This window comes from Quercus robur, chromosome 4 (genome assembly GCF_932294415.1).
Source record: "Quercus robur chromosome 4, dhQueRobu3.1, whole genome shotgun sequence".
Lineage (NCBI taxonomy): Eukaryota > Viridiplantae > Streptophyta > Magnoliopsida > Fagales > Fagaceae > Quercus > Quercus robur.
Genome location: NC_065537.1, coordinates 5,956,693 through 5,980,612, shown reverse-complemented (window position 1 = coordinate 5,980,612; position 23,920 = coordinate 5,956,693). Strand labels below are relative to the sequence as shown.

The 23,920-nt window shown below is 31.0% G+C and overlaps 2 protein-coding genes and 1 long non-coding RNA gene across 29 annotated transcripts in view; 2 read left to right on the top strand and 1 right to left on the bottom strand.

Moving 5' to 3' along the window:
* Positions 1–23,920, top strand: part of LOC126720422 (TMV resistance protein N-like) — a 74,598-nt gene that overhangs the window by 39,671 nt on the left and 11,007 nt on the right. For 7 of the 27 annotated variants that reach the window (XM_050422890.1, XM_050422865.1, XM_050422866.1 and 4 more), the window contains exons 1-3: positions 15,798–15,954; positions 16,877–16,973; positions 22,891–23,578. The exons of 3 other annotated variants lie outside the window; for them this stretch is intronic. In XM_050422890.1, coding sequence (XP_050278847.1) covers positions 23,535–23,578 — 44 coding nt within the window. In that variant the 5' untranslated portion in view covers positions 15,798–15,954; positions 16,877–16,973; positions 22,891–23,534. Of the gene's footprint in view, positions 1–15,797; positions 15,955–16,853; positions 16,974–20,642; positions 21,843–22,890; positions 23,579–23,920 lie in introns of those variants that run through there. 17 more of the 27 variants (XM_050422877.1, XM_050422876.1, XM_050422867.1 and 14 more) reach the window with 17 other exon arrangements.
* The window catches only part of LOC126720430 (TMV resistance protein N-like), a 65,676-nt gene that overhangs the window by 35,361 nt on the left and 6,395 nt on the right, over positions 1–23,920 (top strand). The gene's annotated exons all lie outside the window — the stretch shown is intronic.
* LOC126720462 (uncharacterized) overlaps positions 1–23,920 on the bottom strand; it is a 56,922-nt gene that overhangs the window by 30,693 nt on the left and 2,309 nt on the right. The gene's annotated exons all lie outside the window — the stretch shown is intronic.

Sequence of the window (23,920 nt, the reverse complement as noted above, 5' to 3'; positions counted from 1 at the left end):
GCAACCAACTTTGGCTTGACATCTTTCAAGTCCAACTTTTCATTCTTGACATTCTCGAAAGAAGAAAGCAAGTCTGACACAACATTTTCTGCTATATACACCCATGTGCTGCACTATACGTGATCTTGAGCCACCGGCTTTTGTCAATGGGGCTGTCGATTGGGTTGCTTTCCAGAGCACTAATAGTAATGATCATATAGAAAAATCACCTACTTTTATTTTGGCGTTTGATTTGGAGGAAGAGGTGTTCCGTGAAATACTGCAGCCAGAACTTCCATTTTATAACCGTCAAATTGCAATTGGGCTGCGCCTGCGTGCTTCTGTCTCAGTTTTGGTATATGGGAATTCCATAGCCTTGTTTCATTATGTTTACCAAAGAGGCCATTTCCATATTTGGGTGATGAAAGAGTATGGTGTTGAGTCGTCATGGACAAAAGTTTTCAGTTTCAGTAAGACTAATGCAACAGAAACAATACCAAGGCCAATAGGATTTAGGAGAAATCGTGAGATTGTGTTTTAAATGAATGGTAGGGAAATGGATGGTGGCCACCTTGTGCCATTGTTGGGATTGTTGGATATAAGTATTCTGTTGCTGATTCTTATGTTGAGGGTCTAGTTTTACTTGACAAAGCAGCCAATGGTGCAGCTGCATACTGAGAAAGATAAGTAAGATGCATTTCATGCATGTATATTTATTCATTTTTAAGGTTTTTGTCAATTTCTAGTTGCACTTTGGCTTTTTCATTATGGTAGACTAACAAGTTTTGTGGCTAGTGGAAAATTACTTATTTTCAATTGATGTCTACTAACATGCCAGGGAACCAAAGAGGACACTTAACAGTTCTACCAATCTGCCTACATGCTGATGACTTCATTTGTTTGCACACTTGATTAATGTCATATTTTTCTGTGGAAAATAATTAACAATGCTTTTCCTGTGAAGTCAGAACTAATTAAAAGAAAAGTTTTTGTTTCTGATTCATGTTTGATGTGTGGTGAATATGAGCAAATTGTGGATCATTTGTTCTCTCTTGTCCAGTTGCAAGAGCAATTTGGTTTGCTTCAGTGTGTGGTATTAGAATGGATTCTTATCAACCCCAATCACAGAGAGTGTGATTAGAATGATGGTTGTATGTTCTCTCTGCAAATAAATCTCATAATGCAGTTATTGTGGCTATGGTAGTGGGTATTTTATGATTTATATGGTTTTTAGGATTTTGATGATGAATTGTAGAGTTCAAGAAAAAGCAGTTATTAGTGAGAGATTTTAGCAATTTTGGTCACCGTGTAGGATGGCAAGTAATTTTGTTATCTGACAGGTGTCTATTCTAAAAGGAAAAAGTTTGGTGGATGTGCTTTTGGGTGCAGGGTCAGGTCCTGGAATAAGCAGATTATGGGTTGCTACAATAGATGTGTCATCTAAAAGGGAAGCAACTTTCATTTCACTTAGAGATGCGGAGATGGCAGTCAAGAGAAAGGGGTTCATAGTGTCATTGTGGATGGAGAATAAAAATTTCTTGCAAAGGCTCCTCAAAGATAATTGCATATATTGGAGACTGGAACCTGTTTTTGAAGATAAAAGGGTATTAAGGAAGGATTTTGGTAATGTACTTAAATATGTAGATAGAGAATATTGGAATGGATGGTTAAATTAGCTTCAAATGGTAAACCCTTTTTTTTTTTTTTTTTTTTCTTTCTTTGAATGACAAGTTGGTAATTTTATTGAAAGCATGTACCATTAATTTTGGAAACATGGAGGAGTATCCTCCAGCCAAATCCAACTAGCATGGCATTTGTTTGCCTCTAGCTAACAAATGACCACAACCCTATTGGAACACTTAAGTGACCATTCAATTGAACACTCAATTTTTCAAGTCATCCACCACCAATACAAGATAAACTGGGATCCATTGATTGAAGCTGACCTTGTCTGCACCCATAAATCATAGCATCTGCAATGAAATTTTTAAGTTTGCTTGGAGCCATAAGCTTCCATGCCACTCCAAGTGTTAGGCTGTATGATTGAGTGTAAGTTCTTGCCTATCACATCTTGCCATTGGGCATCCATAAGCATCTAATATGCAAAACGCCTTATAGTAAAGAGTAGAATCACATGAAGACTATTGGGGTCGAGAAGCTTTATTGGTTTGGACAAGCAAGCAGCTGGAAGCTGGTGAAATGTTAGTGTGAAGCAGAGCTAGATACAGAAATTTGTATTATTATATGGGACTCCTTCAGACTTTTGTGGACGTGACTACAAGTCTACGACAAAGACCGGTCTGATTTGTGTCGTTACTTTTCATTGGCAGAGATTAGACAATTTTGATAGAACCACGATTTCAGTTTTAGGGGTTAGATTAAATAGCTTGCCATTATCCTAATACTTTGGAAAGATGTGCTCGTTGCTAAAAAGTAATGGAAGAACAAACCTTTTAACCTAATACCATTTGGAATAGAATCAAAACACTCAATTGATATGTTGCATTCTCTACCTCATATAAGAAGTAAGTAGAAAACCATGTGTAAACTCCTTGGGTGGGACTTGGGAGCTATTGCCTATTAGGCCGCAATCTATTCTTATATGATTTATGAAAATCCAACAAATAAATTTTTTTTTTTATCCCTAAAATATTATAACAAAAAATTACCAAGACAATAGAAAATATAAAATAAACATTAGAACACAAAGATTTACTTAAAAAAACATTTTTCCTTTAAAGTGGTTATATAAAAGAGAAAGAAAAGTATATAAATTTAAGTTGGCAAGAAGCATAAATCCTTTGCTTACTTGCTTCTTTTGTTCTTTCTCTGTTTCATTTTCTTTTGTGTTGGAGAAGGTATGATAATCCAATTCCACATAAACTTCATTTTCTTGCTATAAATATTGATAATGGCTTCTTTAAATTTGTTTATATGCATATGTGTCTTTATATTACTAATCTTAAATGGTAGGTTGCTTTGCGTGCTTAAGATTTTTCATATAGATGTTAGATGCAGTAAAATTTGAGGTATATTTAGTTGTTAATTTGCTTTTTATGCAATTTTTTGTGTGTGTGGGATTTTAGTGGGGTTTGCTTTGTTTTGTTTTTTTGTTTTTATTTAAAATTTCATATATACAATTGGAGAAAGAGGATCTGGACTGAGGTACCTGTTTGGAAACACCAAGATTTATGAGGTATCAGTTATGCTAAAAAAAATTTTAGCTAGGGGATTTTGTTTTTTACTCAGTGTAAAGATGAGAGTTGGTTGGTTGAGTGATGTATTAGAAGAATGGCAATACATATTGGTTTTATAAACAAAACATGATTGACATGGAGAGCATCACGTGTAGAATATTGTTTTTGTTAGAGTTAAAATCTACAATATGCTTTCTTTGTCTAGCTAGGCACCAGATGGACAAATCTTGCAAAAGAGAACAGCTAAGAGGCTATGGCTTGAATATCAATGGGGTGTTGGCCAAAAGCCCTCCGATGCCTTTGTGTCAGTATTTGAGAGGCTGAGAAAGAGAGTAAAGTATATTGTGAGTTGTGTAAAAGTGTACCTTTCCATGTGGAGTGGTTTCTCCTTTTATAAGAGAGTCTTTGTAGTCGTTAGCTTGTTTATTTCCATAAATGGTGTGCATTTATGAGTTAAGTGTAACGTTTGGCACATTAAGTGAGGTAAAAGCTATTTGTTTGTTGCTTGTAGTAACTGTAGATCCTGGTAATGAATGTCGATATCCAACTGTTTGTATTGGTAATGAATGCTGCCTCTGTACAATGCCTTTTTGCCTTAGATGATTTATTTTGGAGTTATCAATTTTCACCATAAGACAATTAGGTAACATTTGGCTCCACCAGTGCATTGGAACTAAAACAATTTGAACATGTAACAAAAATTAAACATGTATTTGTAACAAGAGATGCTACATCTACAACATTTTTACAACAAATCACAGATGGTTAGTTGTTATTGATTCAAATTTGAAACTAACACTAAGATTACTTTTTTGCCCCAATAATAACAACCAGTAACAACCTTCCACTTAGGATTTGTTGTAAAAATGTTGTAGACATATCATTTCTTATTTGTAATTGTGTCAATTTCGGTAAACTAGAGGTAATCTGAGTCCAAGAGGACCAAGACAATAAACATGTAAAAGGAAAATAGTTGCATAGGTCTTTTTATGATCTGGGTAGGACGTATTTTGTCTGGTATATACTAGGTTTTTTTTATTTTCTTTTATTTTAATTTTTTGTTATTTTTGCAGGTTATAATATCTTCATGAATATTACGAATTCAAAAATTGTACTCACATGAAAACTTGACTTCTTCTCTTATCCCATAGATTCACATGGATGGGAAATTTCAATTTTCTGATAGCGCAGAAAATGTGAATCACTATAGAAATTAAATTTTTTTTTTAAGACATGGCAAATGGGATAAATGGATACAAATGGGCCATGTGTACCACTATGGAAGTAATAGGGGCACAGCAGAAAGATAGTTTGGGCTTATAATTCAAGACTATTTTCAAGCTTTATCAAACCCATTATTTATATTGAGCTCGTTTATTAAATATGCTTAAAAAAAATTTAAGCTTGTCTAATTAATAAATAAACAAACATGGAATAGCTATTTACACGTATCACAATTTTGGGATCTACTCGTTCTTTCTGTGTGTTCCACTAGTAAATAGATTGGGTGCCCTACAATCTTGGATTATTTTCATTTGATGATGTGCTTAACAAATTGTTCCTTATTTATTTATTTAATAAATTGATAATGTGCTTAATAATAACCTTACAGGTTAACTTGCAAATCGTGAGGTTTTTAACACATGGTTTAAATTCTCACAATCATTATATATATATATATATGCAAAATAATTAATTATTGAAATTTAGAAAACAAACCTCAGTTTCGTAATTATTGGACCTCCTACTGGTCCACTTGTTGGGTAATTGAACTGTCAAAGGTTTCAGCTTTGCTTAAAAAATCCACATCAAATCATATTCTTGCTTTCCTAGTTATTTCCCTAGTAATCACTTTATCAAAATATTGTCAATCGCTTCAATGGGTACTCAAGGAGCCTCATTATTGTCATCATCATTCTAGTGTTGTTTTTGTTCGGTTCTGTCACTGTACAAAAAAACAATGTTTATTCATATGAATCATTGTCATTCTCTTGGAGCATATATATCTTTAAATAATACAAAGAATATATTCTAGGAATTGAGTTTGTTTGGCTGAACCCATGGGTCTTAACTTAAAGTTTCCTTCTTGTTGATGCAACTTCCTTATGCACAACTAAACCTTTAGGACTGTCCATAGTAAATGTAGTTGTTTACTTATATGCATTAAATTTAACCCAATCCATATAATATGTTTTGCGCGGGTCTATGACTAGTTTGCTATAGCAATTAGCAACCGTGTAAACATATATGGTTACTATAGCGGTGTAAATCAATATATATATATATATATATATATTTTTTTTTTCTCAAAGTCAGCCATCTATCTCTCCTCCCCTCACTCTCTTATTTTCTAGCTCTCTCTCTCTCTCTCTCTCTCTCTCTCTCTAAACAAGAGAGCTGATCAACTGTCCACCCACCACCGTACAACCACCACTGCAACCCAACACCATCCAACTACCACCACCACAACAACAACATATGATAATCTGACCAAAAAATCAATGAAAATGGACTATCCTCCATCTCTATTGCCACCATCATAACGTGTTGACAACTATAGGTCCTATCATGCATTTAATTAATGGATCCCACTATTTTGAGAGGAGAAATTATTAGGTACCCCTAAAGTTCGGAAAATGGTACTCTCCCTTCACATTCATGGTAGGGTCTACCATGGATGAAAAAGAGAGAAGTATACATTTATAGTACTCTGAGAATATTCTATAACTAGCCGCTAACCCATGCAATGCACGGGAACTTACTTGTTTGTATGGTAGACTAAAACAATTTTATGAAATATTAAATTGATTATAAAACTATACTATTGCATAAATTTCTCCTATCTGGCTTGAATTTGTGTTACAATTTGATAAAGAAGATAAAGCTTAAAATATTAGTGAATCGGAAGATTCATTGCCTAAGTATTGTTAAAACAAAACAAAATATAGATGGCTACACAATAGAGAAATATAAGAGAAAAATTAGTTATCTTCAAAAGAATAACTCATAGTATGGTTGTTGAAATCTACCAAACATGTTCAGATATTGCTAAAACTAATGCAAAAAGTCAGAAGATTCTAAACTTAATGCCAAAAAAAAAAATCAGAAGATTCTAAACTTAATGCCAAAAAAAAAAAAAAATTAGAAGATTCTAAACCTAGAATTATTGAAACAATAGAAAAAATATATGACTACAGTCACTACACACAAAAGAGATATATAAGAGAAAGATGATGTTGAAATATGCCAAATAGTTTTAGATAATGCAAAAAATAAACTCAAAAATTTAGATGAAACTAAAGAATTAGAAAATTCGGTGCTTAAAAATTATTGAAACAAAATATAAACAAAAAAAAAAATGTAACTACACATAGAGAAATTAAAAAAAAAAAAAAAAAATGTTCCACCCTCAAAAGAATAATCCAATGTTAATAATTGTTGAAATCTACATGAAAATTTCAAATGTTACAAAAAATTAACCAAAAAGATAAACCAATCTCTTGGTGGATTGAATCTAGCACCAAGTTTACCCTAGGATAATAGCTAGTTGTTGAGACTTGAGATCGAAATTATATATATAATATATTACAAAGGAGTATGATAAGCTTAGATCTCCGAGCTAATAGAATTTAGTAGTATCATGGCTTTGTAAATTTATAAAATAAAATAAATATATACAAAAAATTAACGATCTTGATTTAAAATTTAAAAATATCCAAAGAGATTTTTATTTTTTATAATCTAAACAATTGAATTAGATTCCCACTAAAACTTATTTGATGATGTATAATATGTATTGTATCCCAAGTAAACTTGTTCGTAAGAACAAAAAAGAATCAAGAATTTACGTTAATAAGAGATGCCATTGGTAGTCTTTTGTTTTGTAAAACTTCTAACTTAAAAAACCTTGTGCCATGTGAGGAGGAAAGAGACTTGGGAAGAACTATTATTCAACAATAAATAAGAGGAAATAAGTAGTAATATTATTATAATAAAATTAAAAATATGTTATCAAAAAATTGATAGGTGGTAAAAATTTGATGGCAAGATGATAGGCCAACAATATATTAACTCCTTGTAATAAATTAATCAATTAATTAGTCAAGTTAATTAATTAATTCAATTTTCATGCAATAAGTACGGTAGCACAAATAAATCACCAACTAAATAAATATGTAGTGGAAAATAAAGTTGACACAATAATTTGTTTTCGAATGGGGAAAACTTCCATGGCAAAAACTCCACCGGGGTGATTTTAAGGTTACTACTTCCGAGAATTCAATATTATCACAACAAGCGGTTACAAGTAAAGGAATCCCAGTACCTTATACCAATCAACAGTTGAACCCTTATCCCAATACCCAATTGGACTTGTTCTGTAGTGACAATCTCTCCTTTCAATACATGGCTTCCAGTACGTGACTAACCAATTTGATGTGCGGATCCCAGTAAGTAGCTTACACACCAACTTGAGAAGAATGTTGGTTGCAAAGTTCTTCAATTCATCAATACGATGAAAATCACAAAGCTCCTTGGTTACAAAACCCTACGGCGTACAAACGCAGCAGCTTCTTGAAAAGAAAGATGAATTAGGGCATATGTCTCCAGTTCATAATATGCTTGTGAAAAACTTTTGCATTGAGTTGCATCACTGTGACGACCCTTAAAACAATCTTTATATATGTTTAGGGTTGTGAGAAAAGAAAGCTCGAACATCTATACACAGATTGGAGTGAAATTAAATCTGAAAAACTAATTTTCTTAAATCTCAATAGATACCATATTTATCAAGCAGCTGTCAAGCATTGGTTACAGCAACCTTTTTAACCTCGATAGATACTAGCTGTCAAGCTTTAAAATCTAGCACTTCTTCACTTGATTCTTGGATAGACTTGTATCGCTTTAACACTTGAACTTAAATCTTGTTCCTTGAAGTATTGAACACATCCTAGATCTACCCAATTACAAGTAAGCACTTCTTCACTTGATTCTTGGATAGACTTGCATCGCTTTAACACTTGAACTTAAATCTTGTTCCTTGAAGTATTGAACACATCCTAGATCTACCCAATTACAAGTAAAGTGTGTTTTATCAAAGGATTAGCTAATTCTATATTAACATATGTTCCTAACATGATTCACATATGTCCTAATACAAGATAATTAGATTTCATATGTCACGGCTTCTAGTATTCAAATTCATAAAATTCAAATAGAAGGAGAGTTTTAGAAATATAAAATCAGATTTTTTTTTTTTTAAATACTGCTTAAGTTGGACTTATTAGAGAGATAGAATTTCACTCCTTATTAAGTTTTGATTAAAGAAAAATAATTTTGTTTAAAAAAAAATGATAATGATGAGTTTGAGTTTAAGTTGGACTTGTTAGAGAGATAAGTTTGGACTAATCAAAAATAATTTAATTTAAATAAAATAATAATTTTATTTAAACATTATGTTGAGGTGAAAAATTGTGAGACGTTTGAAAAAAATGATAATGATGAATTTGAGTTTAAGTTAGACTTGTTAGAGAGATAAGTTTGTACTAAACAAAAATAATTTTATTTAAATATTGTGCTGACATGGAAAATTGTGAGAGTTTTAGAGGTTTTGATTATATATATATATATATATATATATATATATATAGATTACTCATTTTTTACATGCTTTTTATTACTTCCAAAGTAGCAACCGTACTTTCTCAAAAAAAAAAAATAAATAAATAAAAAGCAACGGTACATCACTAATAAATATTCAATCTAAGCTGGTGCAGCGTTAATAATAGCCCTCCTCTATTTTGTTAATATAGCACTAATTAAGTTCATCCCATGTAAGTGTAACACGTTTAAAGAAACCAAAAAAGCTAAATCAAGAGTCTATATACATTTTTTTTTTTAAAGTTCATCCCATATAACACGTTTAAAGAAACCAAAAAAAGCAAAGGCAAGAGTCTATTTGCTTTTTATTTTTTTATTTTATTTTCAAGTTCATCCCATATAACACGTCTAAAGAAACAAAAAAAAGCTAAGCCAAGAGTCTATTTGCTTTTTTCTTTTTCTTTTTTAAGTTCATCCCATATAACACGTTTAAAGAAACCAAAAAAAGCAAAGTCAAGAGTCTATTTACTTGTTCTTTTTTTTTTTTTTTTTTTTTTTAGTTCGTCCCATATAACACGTCTAAAGAAACCAAAAAGGCAAAAGCAAATAGACTCTTTGTCTTTGCTTTTTAGTTTCTTTAGACGTGTTACTTGGGATGGACTTAATTAGTGTGTACATACTTGGTTTGGCATTTGTACAAAAGGTCAAAGATTGATGCAGTTGTGTACAGACTTTGTAAACAACCAAATTGGCAAATCCAATACAATCTTATCTTGTTCACTTTTTAATTCATAAGAAATCTAGAAGTTTAGCTTTAAAGATTGAGAAATAAATTGATGATCACGGGTGAAGAATTGGAAGATTAGGAACCATAAACTTATTACTTTTTGAGATGGTAAGTTAACAATTAAGCTGGAATTACTAGCTAAACTTAATTTGGCTTGTTCAAATTTTTTAAAGAACAAAAGGGTGTTTGGAGACTGATCCCCTTTTGCTTGATCTGTTTCCCATAGTTAAAGAAGCATAGTTGTTAGTTTGAACCAGTAAAAACATTGTATAATTGATGTCAAAAAGAGGTTTTTCAATGGTTTTTCCTAGAAGATGCCACAACTCTCATTTTTAGTGGAAAATACATTGAATTGGTAAAAACATTGTAAAATTGATCTCCCAGCTCTTGTTTTCAGTGATTTTTCCTAGAATATGCCAGGAAGAGAGAAATGGCCGCTTGCATTCCTATTCTGTTTCGTCAAAAAAAAAAAAAAAAAATCGAAATAGATGGCTATAATAAAAAATGACAAAACCATAAGAGAAAGGAGCATTAGAGTTTATAACAGTAATATTTTCTATCTTCTTATTTTTCGTTTTAATCAAACAAATTAGTTTTCCATCTCTCCACATTTCTATCCCCCAATCAAACAAAGTTTTTCTTTTTTCTGCTTTTCCATTCTTCCAACTATGAGATAAAATTAAATTTCTTCTATCCTCCCGCTTTTCCATCCCATACCAAAAAGGTTGCAACTTTAAATGGAAGAGTAGCTCTCTATTGATGAGTTCGGTAAAGTTGAATGGAGTTAAAGATGCATAGTTGTTAGTTTGAATTGGTAAAAACATTGTATAATTAATGTCAAAAAAAGGCTTTTTATGAATGTTTTTTTCTACCAGCTCTCATTTATAGTGGTTTTTCCTAGAAGATGCTAAGAAAAACGGTACATCACTAATAAATATTCAATCTAAGCGGGTGTTGCATTAATAATAGCCCTCCTCTATTTTGTTAATATAGCACTAATTAAGTTCATCCCATGTAAGTGTAACACGTTTAAAGAAACCAAAAAGGCTAAATCAAGAGTCTATATGCATTTTTTTTTTAAAAGTTCATCCCATATAACACGTTTAAAGAAACCAAAAAAAAGCAAAGTCAAGAGTCTATTTGTTTTTTATTTTTTTATTTTATTTTTAAGTTCGTCCCATATAACACGTCTAAAGAAACAAAAAAGCTAAGCCAAGAGTCTATTTGCTTTTTTCTTTTTCTTTTTTAAGTTCTTCCCATATAACACGTTTAAAGAAACCAAAAAAAGCAAAGTCAAGAGCCTATTTGCTTGTTCTTTTTTTTTTTTTTTTTTTTTTAGTTCGTCCCATATAACACGTCTAAAGAAACCAAAAAGGCAAAAGGAAATAGACTCTTTGTCTTTGCTTTTTAGTTTCTTTAGACGTGTTACTTGGGATGGACTTAATTAGTGTGTACATACTTGGTTTGGCATTTGTACAAAAGGTCAAAGATTGATGCAGTTGTGTACAGACTTTGTAAACAACCAAATTGGCAAATCCAATACAATCTTATCTTGTTCACTTTTTAATTCATAAGAAATCTAGAAGTTTAGCTTTAAAGATTGAGAAATAAATTGATGATCACGGGTGAAGAATTGGAAGATTAGGAACCATAAACTTATTACTTTTTGAGATGATAAGTTAACAATTAAGCTGGAATTACTGGCTAAACTTAATTTGGCTTGTTCAAATTTTTTAAAGAACAAAAGGGTGTTTGGAGACTGATCCCCTTTTGCTTGATCTGTTTCCTATAGTTAAAGAAGCATAGTTGTTAGTTTGAACCGGTAAAAACATTGTATAATTGATGTCAAAAAGAGGTTTTTCAGTGGTTTTTCCTAGAAGATACCACAACTCTCATTTTCAGTGGAAAATACATTGAATTGGTAAAAACATTGTAAAATTGATCTCCCAGCTCTCGTTTTCAGTGATTTTTCCTAAAAGATGCCAGAAAGAGAGAAATGACCACTTGCATTCCTATTTTGTTTTGTCAAAAAAAAAAAAAAAAAAAAAACTTGAAACAGATGGGTATAATAAAAAAAGACAAAACCATAAGAGAAAGGAGCATTAGAGTTTATAACAGTAATATTTTCTATCTTCTTATTTTTCATTTTAATCAAACAAATTAGTTTTCCATCTCTCCACCTTTTTATCCCCCCAATCAAACAAAGTTTTTCTTTTTTCTGCTTTTCCATTCTTCCAACTATGAGATAAAATTAAATTTCTTCTATCCTCCCGCTTTTCCATCCCATACCAAAAAGGTTACAACTTTAAATGGAAGAGTAGCTCTCTATTGATGAGTTCAGTAAAGTTGAATGAAGTTAAAGATGCATAGTTGTTAGTTTGAATTGGTAAAAACATTGTATAATTAATGTCAAAAAAAGGCTTTTTATGAAAGTTTTTTTCTACTAGCTCTCATTTATAGTGGTTTTTCCTAGAAGATGCTAAGAAAAACGGTACATCACTAATAAATATTCAATCTATGCGGGTGCTGCATTAATAATAGCCCTCCTCTATTTTGTTAATATAGCACTAATTAAGTTCATCCCATGTAAGTGTAACACGTTTAAAGAAACCAAAAATGCTAAATCAAGAGGCTATATGCATTTTTTTTTTAAAAGTTCATCCCATATAACACGTTTAAAGAAACCAAAAAAAAGCAAAGTCAAGAGTCTATTTGCTTTTTATTTTTTTATTTTATTTTTAAGTTCGTCCCATATAACACATCTAAAGAAACAAAAAAGCTAAGCCAAGAGTCTATTTGCTTTTTTCTTTTTCTTTTTTAAGTTCTTCCCATATAACACGTTTAAAGAAACCAAAAAAAGCAAAGTCAAGAGTCTATTTGCTTGTTCTTTTTTTTTTTTTAGTTCGTCCCATATAACACGTCTAGAGAAACCAAAAAGGCAAAAGCAAATAGACTCTTGACTTTACTTTTTAGTTTCTTTAGACGTGTTACTTGGGATGAACTTAATTAGTGTGTACATACTTGTTTTGGCATTTGTACAAAAGGTCAAAGATTGATGCAGTTGTACAGACTCTGTAAACAACCAAATTGGCAAATCCAATACAATCTTATCTTGTTCACTTTTTAATTCATAAGAAATCTAGAAGTTTAGCTTTAAAGATTGAGAAATAAATTGATGATCACGAGTGAAGAATTGGAAGATTAGGAACCATAAACTTATTACTTTTTGAGATGATAAGTTAACAATTAAGTTGGAATTACTAGCTAAACTTAATTTGGCTTGTTCAAATTTTTTAAAGAACAAAAGGGTGTTTGGAGACTGATCCCCTTTTGCTTGATCTGTTTCCTATAGTTAAAGAAGCATAGTTGTTAGTTTGAACCGGTAAAAACATTGTATAATTGATGTCAAAAAGAGGTTTTTCAGTGGTTTTTCCTAGAAGATGCCACAACTCTCATTTTCAGTGGAAAATACATTGAATTGGTAAAAACATTGTAAAATTGATCTCCTAGCTCTCGTTTTCAGTGATTGTTCCTAGAAGATGCCAGAAAGAGAGAAATGACCACTTGCATTCCTATTTTGTTTTGTCAAAAAAAAAAAAAAAAACTTGAAACAGATGGGTATAATAAAAAAAGACAAAACCATAAGAGAAAGGAGCATTAGAGTTTATAACAGTAATATTTTCTATCTTCTTATTTTTCTTTTTAATCAAACAAATTAGTTTTCCATCTCTCCACCTTTTTATCCCCCCAATCAAACAAAGTTTTTCTTTTTTCTGCTTTTCCATTCTTCCAACTATGAGATAAAATTAAATTTCTTCTATCCTCCCGCTTTTCCATCCCATACCAAAAAGGTTACAACTTTAAATGGAAGAGTAGCTCTCTATTGATGAGTTCAGTAAAGTTGAATGAAGTTAAAGATGCATAGTTGTTAGTTTGAATTGGTAAAAACATTGTATAATTGATGTCAAAAAAAGGCTTTTTATGAATGTTCTTTTCTACCAGCTCTCATTTACAATGATTTTTTCTAGAAGATGCTAAGAAGAAAGAAATGACCACTTGCATTTCTATTCCGTCAAATAATAAAAAATTTCTTGGTTCTTTGTTCTTTCCTTTAAAAAAAAAAATTGATTACTTCCAATCACACTTTTGAGTGAAAAAAAAAAATGATTTATTGACTTGACTTTTACAAGTTATATATATATATATATATATATATATATAACTTTCACTAGAGTTAGCTCAACTGGTAAAGTCTCTGATGGTTGTATATGAAATCTGGAGTTCAATCCCCGCCTATACTAAAAACTGATTGGTGTTTTGGTATGATGATAAAGAGCTATCATTAGGAGCGGACGTCATAGGTTGATATTCTCTTAAAAAAACTTTCATTATAGTTAAAAATAATTTTCATTCAATGCTTTGCCAGGATCGACGATTCTTGGAAGAGTGTTATAGAATACTAGATTATCTTCTTTTCCTAGAGGAAAATTAGCGATCAAGGTGCCGTTTGGATTCGGCTGAAACTGCGTTTGGCGTCTGCGTTTCTTCTTTTTTTACATTTCACGCGTTTTGCAGAAAAGGGGGACAAATAACAATGTAGCGGTACTATAGCAGTACTGTTTATGGGACCCACAACCACTTTATTCATTAAAAAATATTAAAAATGGGTCCCACGGTATTATTTACACATTTAAAAATTATTTTACTACAGTGTTTTCAATTTTCAGTTTTCAGTTTCAGTAACAATAAATTCAACCCAAACAGACCCCAAAAATAATCCTCTGGGAGGAAGGCCACGTTTCAAACAGCTTTTGTGCTTTACAACCACTGCTGCAGCCTGCAAGTCAGTTTCGTCAGTCTTAAAAATAAATAGCTAATAAAAAAATAATTGTTGTAGCCTTACTCCTCAATAACCCAACATATCCGAGATTTTCCACCTACTTTACCCTCTTAAGTTTTTCAAGATAACTCAGCTACAACAAATTATAGAATGTTTTGGAACTATTTGGTATTCGTGGAACTCAACGATATTAATGCAAATGACCCAACCATGTTACTATTGGTACTTTAGGCCTAGTGAAAAAAAGGTATAGATGGACTCAAGAGCATGCTAGACAAAATCTTGAACAGATGATTGAGAGCTATGAAAAATATATAAACAATTAACTTTAACTAGGAATTACTTTTCCAAAAGTTGTAGTATAGAAATTGATATATATTGTTTACTTTATTATATTTAAGATTTATGCTATCAAAAGCTATAACTAATATAAATTGATATTATTTTTCTTTCCTCTCATCAAGAGTCATTTTTTATGTAACAAATATTTCAAATCAATGAAACATAGCTACCTTCTTCTTCTTTTCTTTTTTATTTAATAATAGCCCCACTCTTTATTTATGTGATAGAGATCTCTCATCTGAACTTAAATTAAGGTTAATTTTTAAGAGTAATTTTATGTCCATAATATTTTCACAACATGTCATAATTTATCGATTGTGATTGATTCTAATATGGATTCACCGTTCATATCATTTTTTTACCTACCAATAGCAGTCTGCTACCTAAGATTTGTTACAAAAATATTATTGATGTAACATTACTTTTGTTAAAGGAAGTCTACAATCATTAGTAAGGATTTTTGTTAGAGCACCCACAAATAAAGATGAGTTTATCCAAATAATCACATTTTCAAAGTATGAAAAACTACAAGCTTTTGGTCAGTTCATTACAAGCTCCACGGTTCAAATTGTCTTACTGATTTGGTTGTAGTGAACTAGTGGTCCCTGTTACTTTGTTTAACGAGCTCATGCGTTCAACCATTCCACCGACTATTCTAATGTATATGTCACATTCTGAAGAGTAAAGAATAATATGCTGCCTTAGCTCTGAAGCATGCGTGACAATTTGCCTAGACTCTCTCTTTTTGGCCTCTTCTCAAGTCAAGCAGTTGAGAGCAATTATGGCATGGAAGATCTGTGCCACACAATTTCAACTGAAATTTCTATCTTGGAAGGAAACTTCTCATTACAAAGAAATTTCTATCTTGGAATTTAGCCTTCACAAAAGTCCACATAGATTGGACCTCCTACTAGTCCACTTGTTGGGTAAAATTATCATGTTCTGCTTTGCTTAAATAATTAAGATAAGAGGAAGTTTCGTATTTGGACCACCTACTAGTCCACTTGGTAGGTAATTGTCATGTTCACAGCTTTGCTTTAAATAATATCTCTCTAGGCTCTAGCAACTCCACTCTTACAATTATATCAACATTTTATACTCTCCACAATTTCTCTTCTATTCTCTGTTTTCCACTCCTACCGACTCTCTCTCTGTCTGTCTCTCTCTTCATCTCATCAACCTTGACAACGTGATCCATCCGAATCCTCAAGGTCCTCTCTCTTCTCTTATTCAATACTCTGTGAATTCTCTGTTTATTTATTTATTAAATTTATATTTGGTTGGTGTTCAATTTCTGTTTGAGTGATGAGAAAACAGTGGAAAAGGAGGAGAAACGTAAATTTTATTTTTGGGTTTTTTGTGTTTCTCTGTTTTATATCTGAATTTTTCCTCTTGTAGCAGTTGTGAGATTGTCAAATAAAAACTGTTTCCCTTACTATTATAATGCGAAAAGTGAAAATAATAATAATAATAATAATAATAATAATAATAATAATAATAATAATGTTTGGATAACAGTAGCTTCTTTCTTGATTTCTGTGTGATAATCATAATTTTTAGAGACCAGCTTTTTGAAAGACTAACTAAAATTCCAAATTTTCAATTCTATTTCTTTCTAAATTATTAATCAATTTTTTTTTCTTTTTCCAATAGATAATTAGTACATGAACGTTACTAAGCCTTATGCCCCCCCATCACAATTTCATATCTCTTAATAATCTCAATTGCATGTTTGATCAAGTTCCACAGCCAATCTTGCAATCATTATCTCTAATTGTTTTGTTAATAATCTCATTATATATATATATATATATATATATATTTATTTATTTATATGTATGTATATGTATATAATTGATGTCAAAAACAGGCTTTTTTTTTTTTTTTTCCTTTCTTTTTTCTCAGCTCTCATATTTAATGGTTTTTTCTAAAAGATGCCAGCAAGAGAGTGATGACCTAAAGAATTAAAATTTTCACAGATCTTACTTTTGAGTGAAATTTTTTTTTTTTTTTGTTGATTTGGCCCATAACATTTAAACAACCAATTACATGGGGAAGGGTTTATCCTAGAAGAGTGCAGTAAAAATACTAGATTATCTTCTTTTCTTAGTAGGAAATTATGATTACTTGCAGTCAAGAATAATCAGTCTGGGAAAAGAAAAGGTTGGAAGGCCAGGTTGTTTCAAGCAGCTTTTGGGCTTTACCACTACTGCTGCAAGTCCTCAATTCTGTAAGTTATTACTTTTCAAACACATCTATCTCTTTTATTTCTCTCTTTTACTTCCTCTTTGAAGGAAAAAATCCACTTCAAAATATATTCTTCTTCCCTAGTTATTTCCCTAGTTATCAATTTACCAACATATTTCCAATGGCTTCAATGAGTAATCAAGGAGCCTCATTGTTGTCATCATCGTTCTAGTGCTGGTTTTGTTCCTTTGTGTCACTGAACCAAAAAAAGAAAAAGTTTGTTCATATGAATCACTGTCGTTCTCTCAGAGCATTTATATTTTAAAATAATACAAAGAATATATTTTAGGAATTGAGTTTGTCTGGCTGAACCCATTGAGTTCCTAGCTTAAAACTTCCTTGCTGTTGATGCAACTCTCTGATGCAGAACTAAACCTTTTGGACTGCAGTGTTTTGCATTCAGAAGTCTCTAGAATGCTGCCATTAGTAAATATAGTTGTTTGCTTCTATGCATTAAATTTAACCCAATGCATATAATGTCTAGACCTGATCGGTTTGGTTTCCGACGTTCTGCCTACTTCCACAAACTGTTTACTATTTAGTTCACACCATGGACCTAGATCCAACTATTTGATAGTTCGATTGATGGGCCAAGAGTCCAATTTTTCCAGGGCTAACCCATGTATTACTAGAGGTTTAATTTAGCATACTTTCATTCTGTTTATGCACACCAATGGAAAAATGATTTTGAGCAAGTACTAAGCAAAATCACTAGTGAACTTACAGAAACCCTTTCTATGCATAGCTCAACTCATGGTGCAAATCCATTTGCAAAGTCGTAATTTATTTATAACACAATAGAAATCCATTGAATTTTAAGATTACATTTTCAATCTGATTATATAATAAATAGTGCAAAACAGTTCTTGGCATCTTCAAATTGTGAAAGAACAATCAAGTTGTTTAGAGAGAAACCCCGTATTATATACGTGCAAGCTTGCATGTGACTATGTCACTTTGCTTCCAATACCCAATCTCAAAAGTTAAGAAGCAATTACGTAATACGGAGACTCCAATTGAAAGGTGTTGGGATACCATTTAATCCAAAAGCATAAACTTATAGTTTGGGCCCAACTATGTTATATTAAATATTCGCTCTTGTGATTATTATTTAACTAGTCGCAAACCCACATGTTGCGCGTGATAATATTTTTTTGGTGATCTCATTATATATATATATATATATATATATATTTAGAACCTTACATTTAACTTTTTTTTTTAAACCTTTACACACACACACACGCACCTAAAATGTGAATCTTTACATATACCTTTAAGTAAACTATATATATATATATATATATATATATATTCCACTTCATTAGATGTGCTAAACCATAGACTACTACTCCATAATGATAATTGCTAACTAATTTTATCTTTTATTTTTTAATGATCTCATTTATAATGCTTCTTACCATTATATATTTACTAACCAATGATTTGCATAACAAAGACGTTAAATGAGAGATAACATTGTTCATTAGATTTTCAAAAAGTAACAGTGTTTGAAGATTTTAAAATTTATATAAGGTTAAATGAAATGTCAAAAAAAGATTTTAAATTTTTGAACTTTATTTCTTATGCAATTTCTATTAGTATTGGAGAACATCACTTTTTTAGTTATGATTGGAAATATGGTTTCCATTATTAAAGTTTGGTTAGTTTTTAAGTTTAAGTTTAAATTTAGTACTAAGATTGTATTTTTTAGAAAATTATGGCTTGGAGTCTAATTTGTATTAGGGTTTGAGGTCTCATGCAAAATGGTCCAAATGAGAGAAATGAGCCAAAGAGAGACTGAAGTTTAGCTAATTTCATTTTGAGCTTATTGATGACTTTGTTCCTCAATTACACGGAATGATTATGAGTAAAAGTTTTTAACAAATGCAATGAAATTTTTCATTACAAGGAAACATCTATCTTGGAATTAGCCTTAACAAAAATCCTAATAGATTTTTTAAGGCTTTAACAACTTGTGGCTAAATGGAGTGGTTTTGTTGTAGGTTGATTTGTGAGTATGGATTTGGACCTTGGATCGCTTGTGCGATGGTTTTAGTTAGAGAGCTTTCATGGCCTTTGTTTGTTTGTCAGTATTGGGTGGGTTTTAAGTTGTAAGTGATTGGGTGTTAGTTGGGCCGAGTGTGCTTTGGATCTCAAATCTTTTGTTTTTTCCATGGTTTGAGAGTCTATGTTGTCCATCTAAGAAGACAGTGGCACAATGCCAATCAAACAAATGGTTTGGGTGGTTCCAATAATAGCCCATAATATAGGCTTAGCACAACAGTAAGAAAAAGTTGTCTATCTCTCGGGTACATTTGAATCAAGGGTTAGAAAAGTAGGAGGATTTAAAATAAAAATGTGATAAAAAATGAGAGTATAGAAGATATTTGAGTGTTCTCTTATGTGTGTTTAGTTGGGGGATGAAAAGGTAAAGAGATAGAAAACTCATTTGTTTGGTTGAGAAGAAAAATGAAAAGATGGAAAATAAAATTAGTATAAATTTATAATTATATCTCCATTATAAATTTGAAAAAGGGGAGAAAAGTAAAATTTATAAACTGGGTAACCAAAATTAATCAAATGTTGATGGGCTAGTGTGAGAGTGAGAGCTAGAAATTTGTCGTACTTGAGCTTTGAAGCGTGAGAGAGAGAGAAAAGGGAGGGGATAAAGAAAAGTAATGTGATTGTGGCCTGTATTAATTTACATGGTACTTTAGTTCAGAAATCTTTAAAAAAAAAAAAAATTAATGTGCCGATTTTCCATTTTACCCCTTTTAGTCACCCCCGGTCTTGTGCTATGATCCAGGGTAGATTAGTCCATTATCAACGGCTCTAAATCAAAATAGGATCCACCACCTTAAACTCTCACTTCAGCCCATGAAAGGGCGAAGAGCTAAGAGTCCATTGGACATGAAAACCTACTTAAACAAAACTAATATCTTCTCCTAAAAAAAATTAGTATTACTATTGAAATTTTTTTAAAATAAATTTCTTGATTTAAAAAAAAAAAAAAAAAAAAAAAAACTTTCATCATCTAACTTACCCTTTTTTTTAATGACAAAAGGTTTTTTTTTTTTTTTTGGAGAAAATTTAATGATAGAAGGTAGGTTATACATTTTATGGTTTTGAAATCCGGATCGTTCAATGAACCATAAGAGGGAGATGTTTAAGGTTTTTAAGGTTGAATTGAAGTCAAACCGTGATAATGTCATAATTAATTTAATAATTATTTAAAATATAAATAAATATATTAAATTAATAAAAGTAGAAAAATGAACTTAAATAGTCCAAATAAATATAGAGATATATTTTTCAAATGTCTTTTTTATATCATAACTTTCATAAGGCAAAATAAGAAATACTAAATCTTAAGAAAACCTAAATAATTTTTTTGTTAAAGCTCAATATTTTACTCTTTTAATCTTTTTATGACAGCTTATGTCTAAATTATCTTAAGTCATGCTTAAGCCCATTTGACTACCCACTAAATCGTTTTATTCTAAAGCCCGTTTGAATATTCAACCATTTATGAAAATTTAAAAAAAATAAATAAAAAAAAAACTAGAAGAGTGGCCATACAAAGCATTAAAAAATTGATTAAACCCAATAAAAAATAAAAAAAAAAGAGTGGCTGACAGCATGTATTTAGGGAGTGACAGAAAGCAACTTGTGAATCATCTTCAAATTAGACTAGAAGACTCTAGAGTGCAAAGGAAAAAACTCAGAGAGAAAGAGAAAATGCAAAAGCAGCAGTCGGCAAAAATGCAGAGGGAGAAGGGGCGAGCGAGACTGAGAAGAAGAATAAGAAGAAATGTTGGGGCGATCTCAAGGTCTAAGGTTGAAGCTTTAACAATGGCTGAGCCTGTAAGTACCCGGTTAACCTTGTGCTAGACATCTTGAAAAGATGGTTAAGAGCTAGAATCATTTGGTTAGAAATAGAGAATACCCAATAGGAGAATTGGTCTGGCAAGCAATCCCACATGTCCAGGGAGTTGCTAGCACTAGAAAACATAAATTCTTGCCAATATAGGTGGGACTCTAATTCTATAGGCTCATTGATGGAGAAGTAAAGTGTTGCATGACCCCAATGGCTTTCTTTAATTCGCTTATCCAGTCTTTCTTGTTAGATTTATTTTTTAGTTTTAGTTTTGATTGTATATTAAATTATTAATTTTTAATGAATTATGGCCTTTAGTCTAATTCCTATTTAGGTTTGTGGTTTCATGCAAAAATGTTAGCTAATTTCACCATGAGCTTATTGATGACTTTGTTCCTCAACTGAATATTGAGTTTTGTCCAAACTTGGAAATTTTTTCTTATATTCGCTTGACAGATCATAAGTGCATTGGACCAAAATTTGTAAACGTGTAGAGTGAAGTTGAGTGAACAACAAACTTTTGTCTTCATCCTCAATTACACCGAATGAACGATTACAAATAAAAGTTCTTAGACAAATACTTGCAACAAAACTTTCATTACAAAGAAATTTCCATCTTGGAATTTAGCCTTCACAAAAGTCCAAACATGATAGTCCACTTGTTGGGTAATTATCAAATTTCCATCATGGAATTTAGTTATGCCTTGCTTCAGTAATTAAGATAAGAAGAAGTTTCATAATTGGACCACCTACTAGTCCACTTGTTGGGTAATTGTCATGGTCACAACTTTGCTTACATAATAATATCTTTCTACCTAATACTCCACTCCTTCAATTATATCAACATTTTATACTCTCCACAATTTCTCTTCTATTCTCTGTTCTTTCAACCGATTGTCTCTCTCTCTCTCTCTCTCTCTCTCTCTCTCTCTTCATCTCATCGACCTTGACAAAGTGATCAGCATCCTTAAGGTCCTCTCTCTTCTCTTATTCAATACACTATGTGAATTCTCTGTTTTTATTTAATTAAATTTATATTTGATTTGTGTTCAATTTCTGTTTGAGTGATGGGAAAACAGTGGAAAAGTGGAGAAAAGTAAAATTTATTTCTGGGTTTTTTGTGTTTTCCTGTTTTATATCTGAATTTTTCCTCTTGTAGTAGTTGTGAGATTGTCAAAAAAAAAAAAAAAAATGTTTGGCTCAGATAAAATAGTGTTTGTGTAGCAGTAGCTTCTTTCTTGATTTCAGTGCAGTGATCATAATTTTTAGGACGCAGTTTTTTTATTTTTTATTTTATTAAGACTCACTAAAATTCCAAACTTATAAAAATTATAATTGATAAAGAGGCATAGTTGCTAGTTTGAATTGGTAAAAAAATTGTATAATTGATGTCAAAAAGTGGCTTTCTATGAAGGGTCTTTTCTCTCAAATCTCATTTTCAGTGGTTTTTCATAAAAAATGTCAGGAAAAGAGAGATACCACTTGTATACCTACTTTGTTTTGCTGAAAAAAAAAATTTCTTGGGACTTTGTTATTTTCTTAATTTTTTTTTTAATAAATAAATTTGATAACATCCAATCTTACTTTTAAGTTTTGAGTTTTTCTTTTAAAAAAAAATTGTTGACTTGACCCACAACAGTTTTATATATATATATATATATATATATATAAATATATATATATATATATATATATATATATATATCTATATAATAATAACTAATAGTTGAAACGTTTGACTTTTTGTTAACCTCTCCTCATTGCGCCACGTGGTTACATAAATTAATTCCACGTCTATGACTAAAAACACAACAATTGTATCTTTTCTTTTTTTGAGAAACAACACAATTGTATCTTTTCAATTAAATGTTTACCATAATAAAAAAAAATACCTATTATTATAAACTAGAGACACAACTCTTGGGGCAGTAGTTATAAATAAAACATCACTTCTTTTTTTATATTTTTCTCACTGAACATTCTTCTTTCCCTTCTCTCTCTCCCTCTATCCGAAATTTAGTATTTGCAACTGGACTTCTCTTTTTGATAGCACCAGCCAGCAAAGTTCCAAAACAAGTTTAAAGGTCAAATACCTCTCCTCAAATGTATGGTAAATAAAAAGTGGGTTAACGTAGCACAGTATTTGTTTCATAAACTCAAAGGATTTGCGTGAGTTCTAAGTATATGTTATTGTGTGATTCATTATACTATGTTTCATAAACTCAAAGGATTTGCGTGAGTTCTAAGTATATGTTATTGTGTGATTCATTTTCATATTTGCGTTAATATTACTTTCAGTGGTGATATTGATTTTGATGTTGGATTACATAGTAACGTAACTGGTTTATTCTTTTCTAATATTATTCCTTTTTCAAACAACAACCTTAGACAATCTCATGATGCAACAATAAAACGAATACAGTAAATAGAGTTTGATATAAAGAAGTATATATGAAACTATCAAATTGGTTTTGAGTTACTACTTGGTGGATTCTTTGGGCGACTTATATGTATTTATTTATTGCGTGAAACCGCCTAATTGATTTATTGGCTATATGTATTTGATGAGAATACATGTCTAATTTGGAAGCCATTAATTCTTTTTATTTCATGAAACCACGAACGGTTTGATGACCTAAGCCTTGTACCGGTTTGGGTTAATTAATGGTGGAAAAGAAAGAAACAGGTTTCATTATAATTTATAAAAGGTATGATTCTTGACTTATGTGAAAGATTGTAATGGCAAGAGTTAATGGCATGCAATCTATGAGTAATATGTATGGGAAATGCTAACGAGTGCCCTTAGGGCACTGGTTAAGGATTCAGTTAAAAAATGTTTTTATAGGAAAAGAAAAAAAACAATTAATATTTTGACAATTTTTTTTATTTCCTATAAAAGTAATGTTAAAACTTTCTTAAAATGGATTCTTAACCAGTGCCCTAAGGGCACTCGTTTGCATGACCCTCTATATATATATATATATATATAAACACGGTTGATATCTTTTGTTAAATTCGTTAGCTGTGTATTTGGCAATACATGATGGATA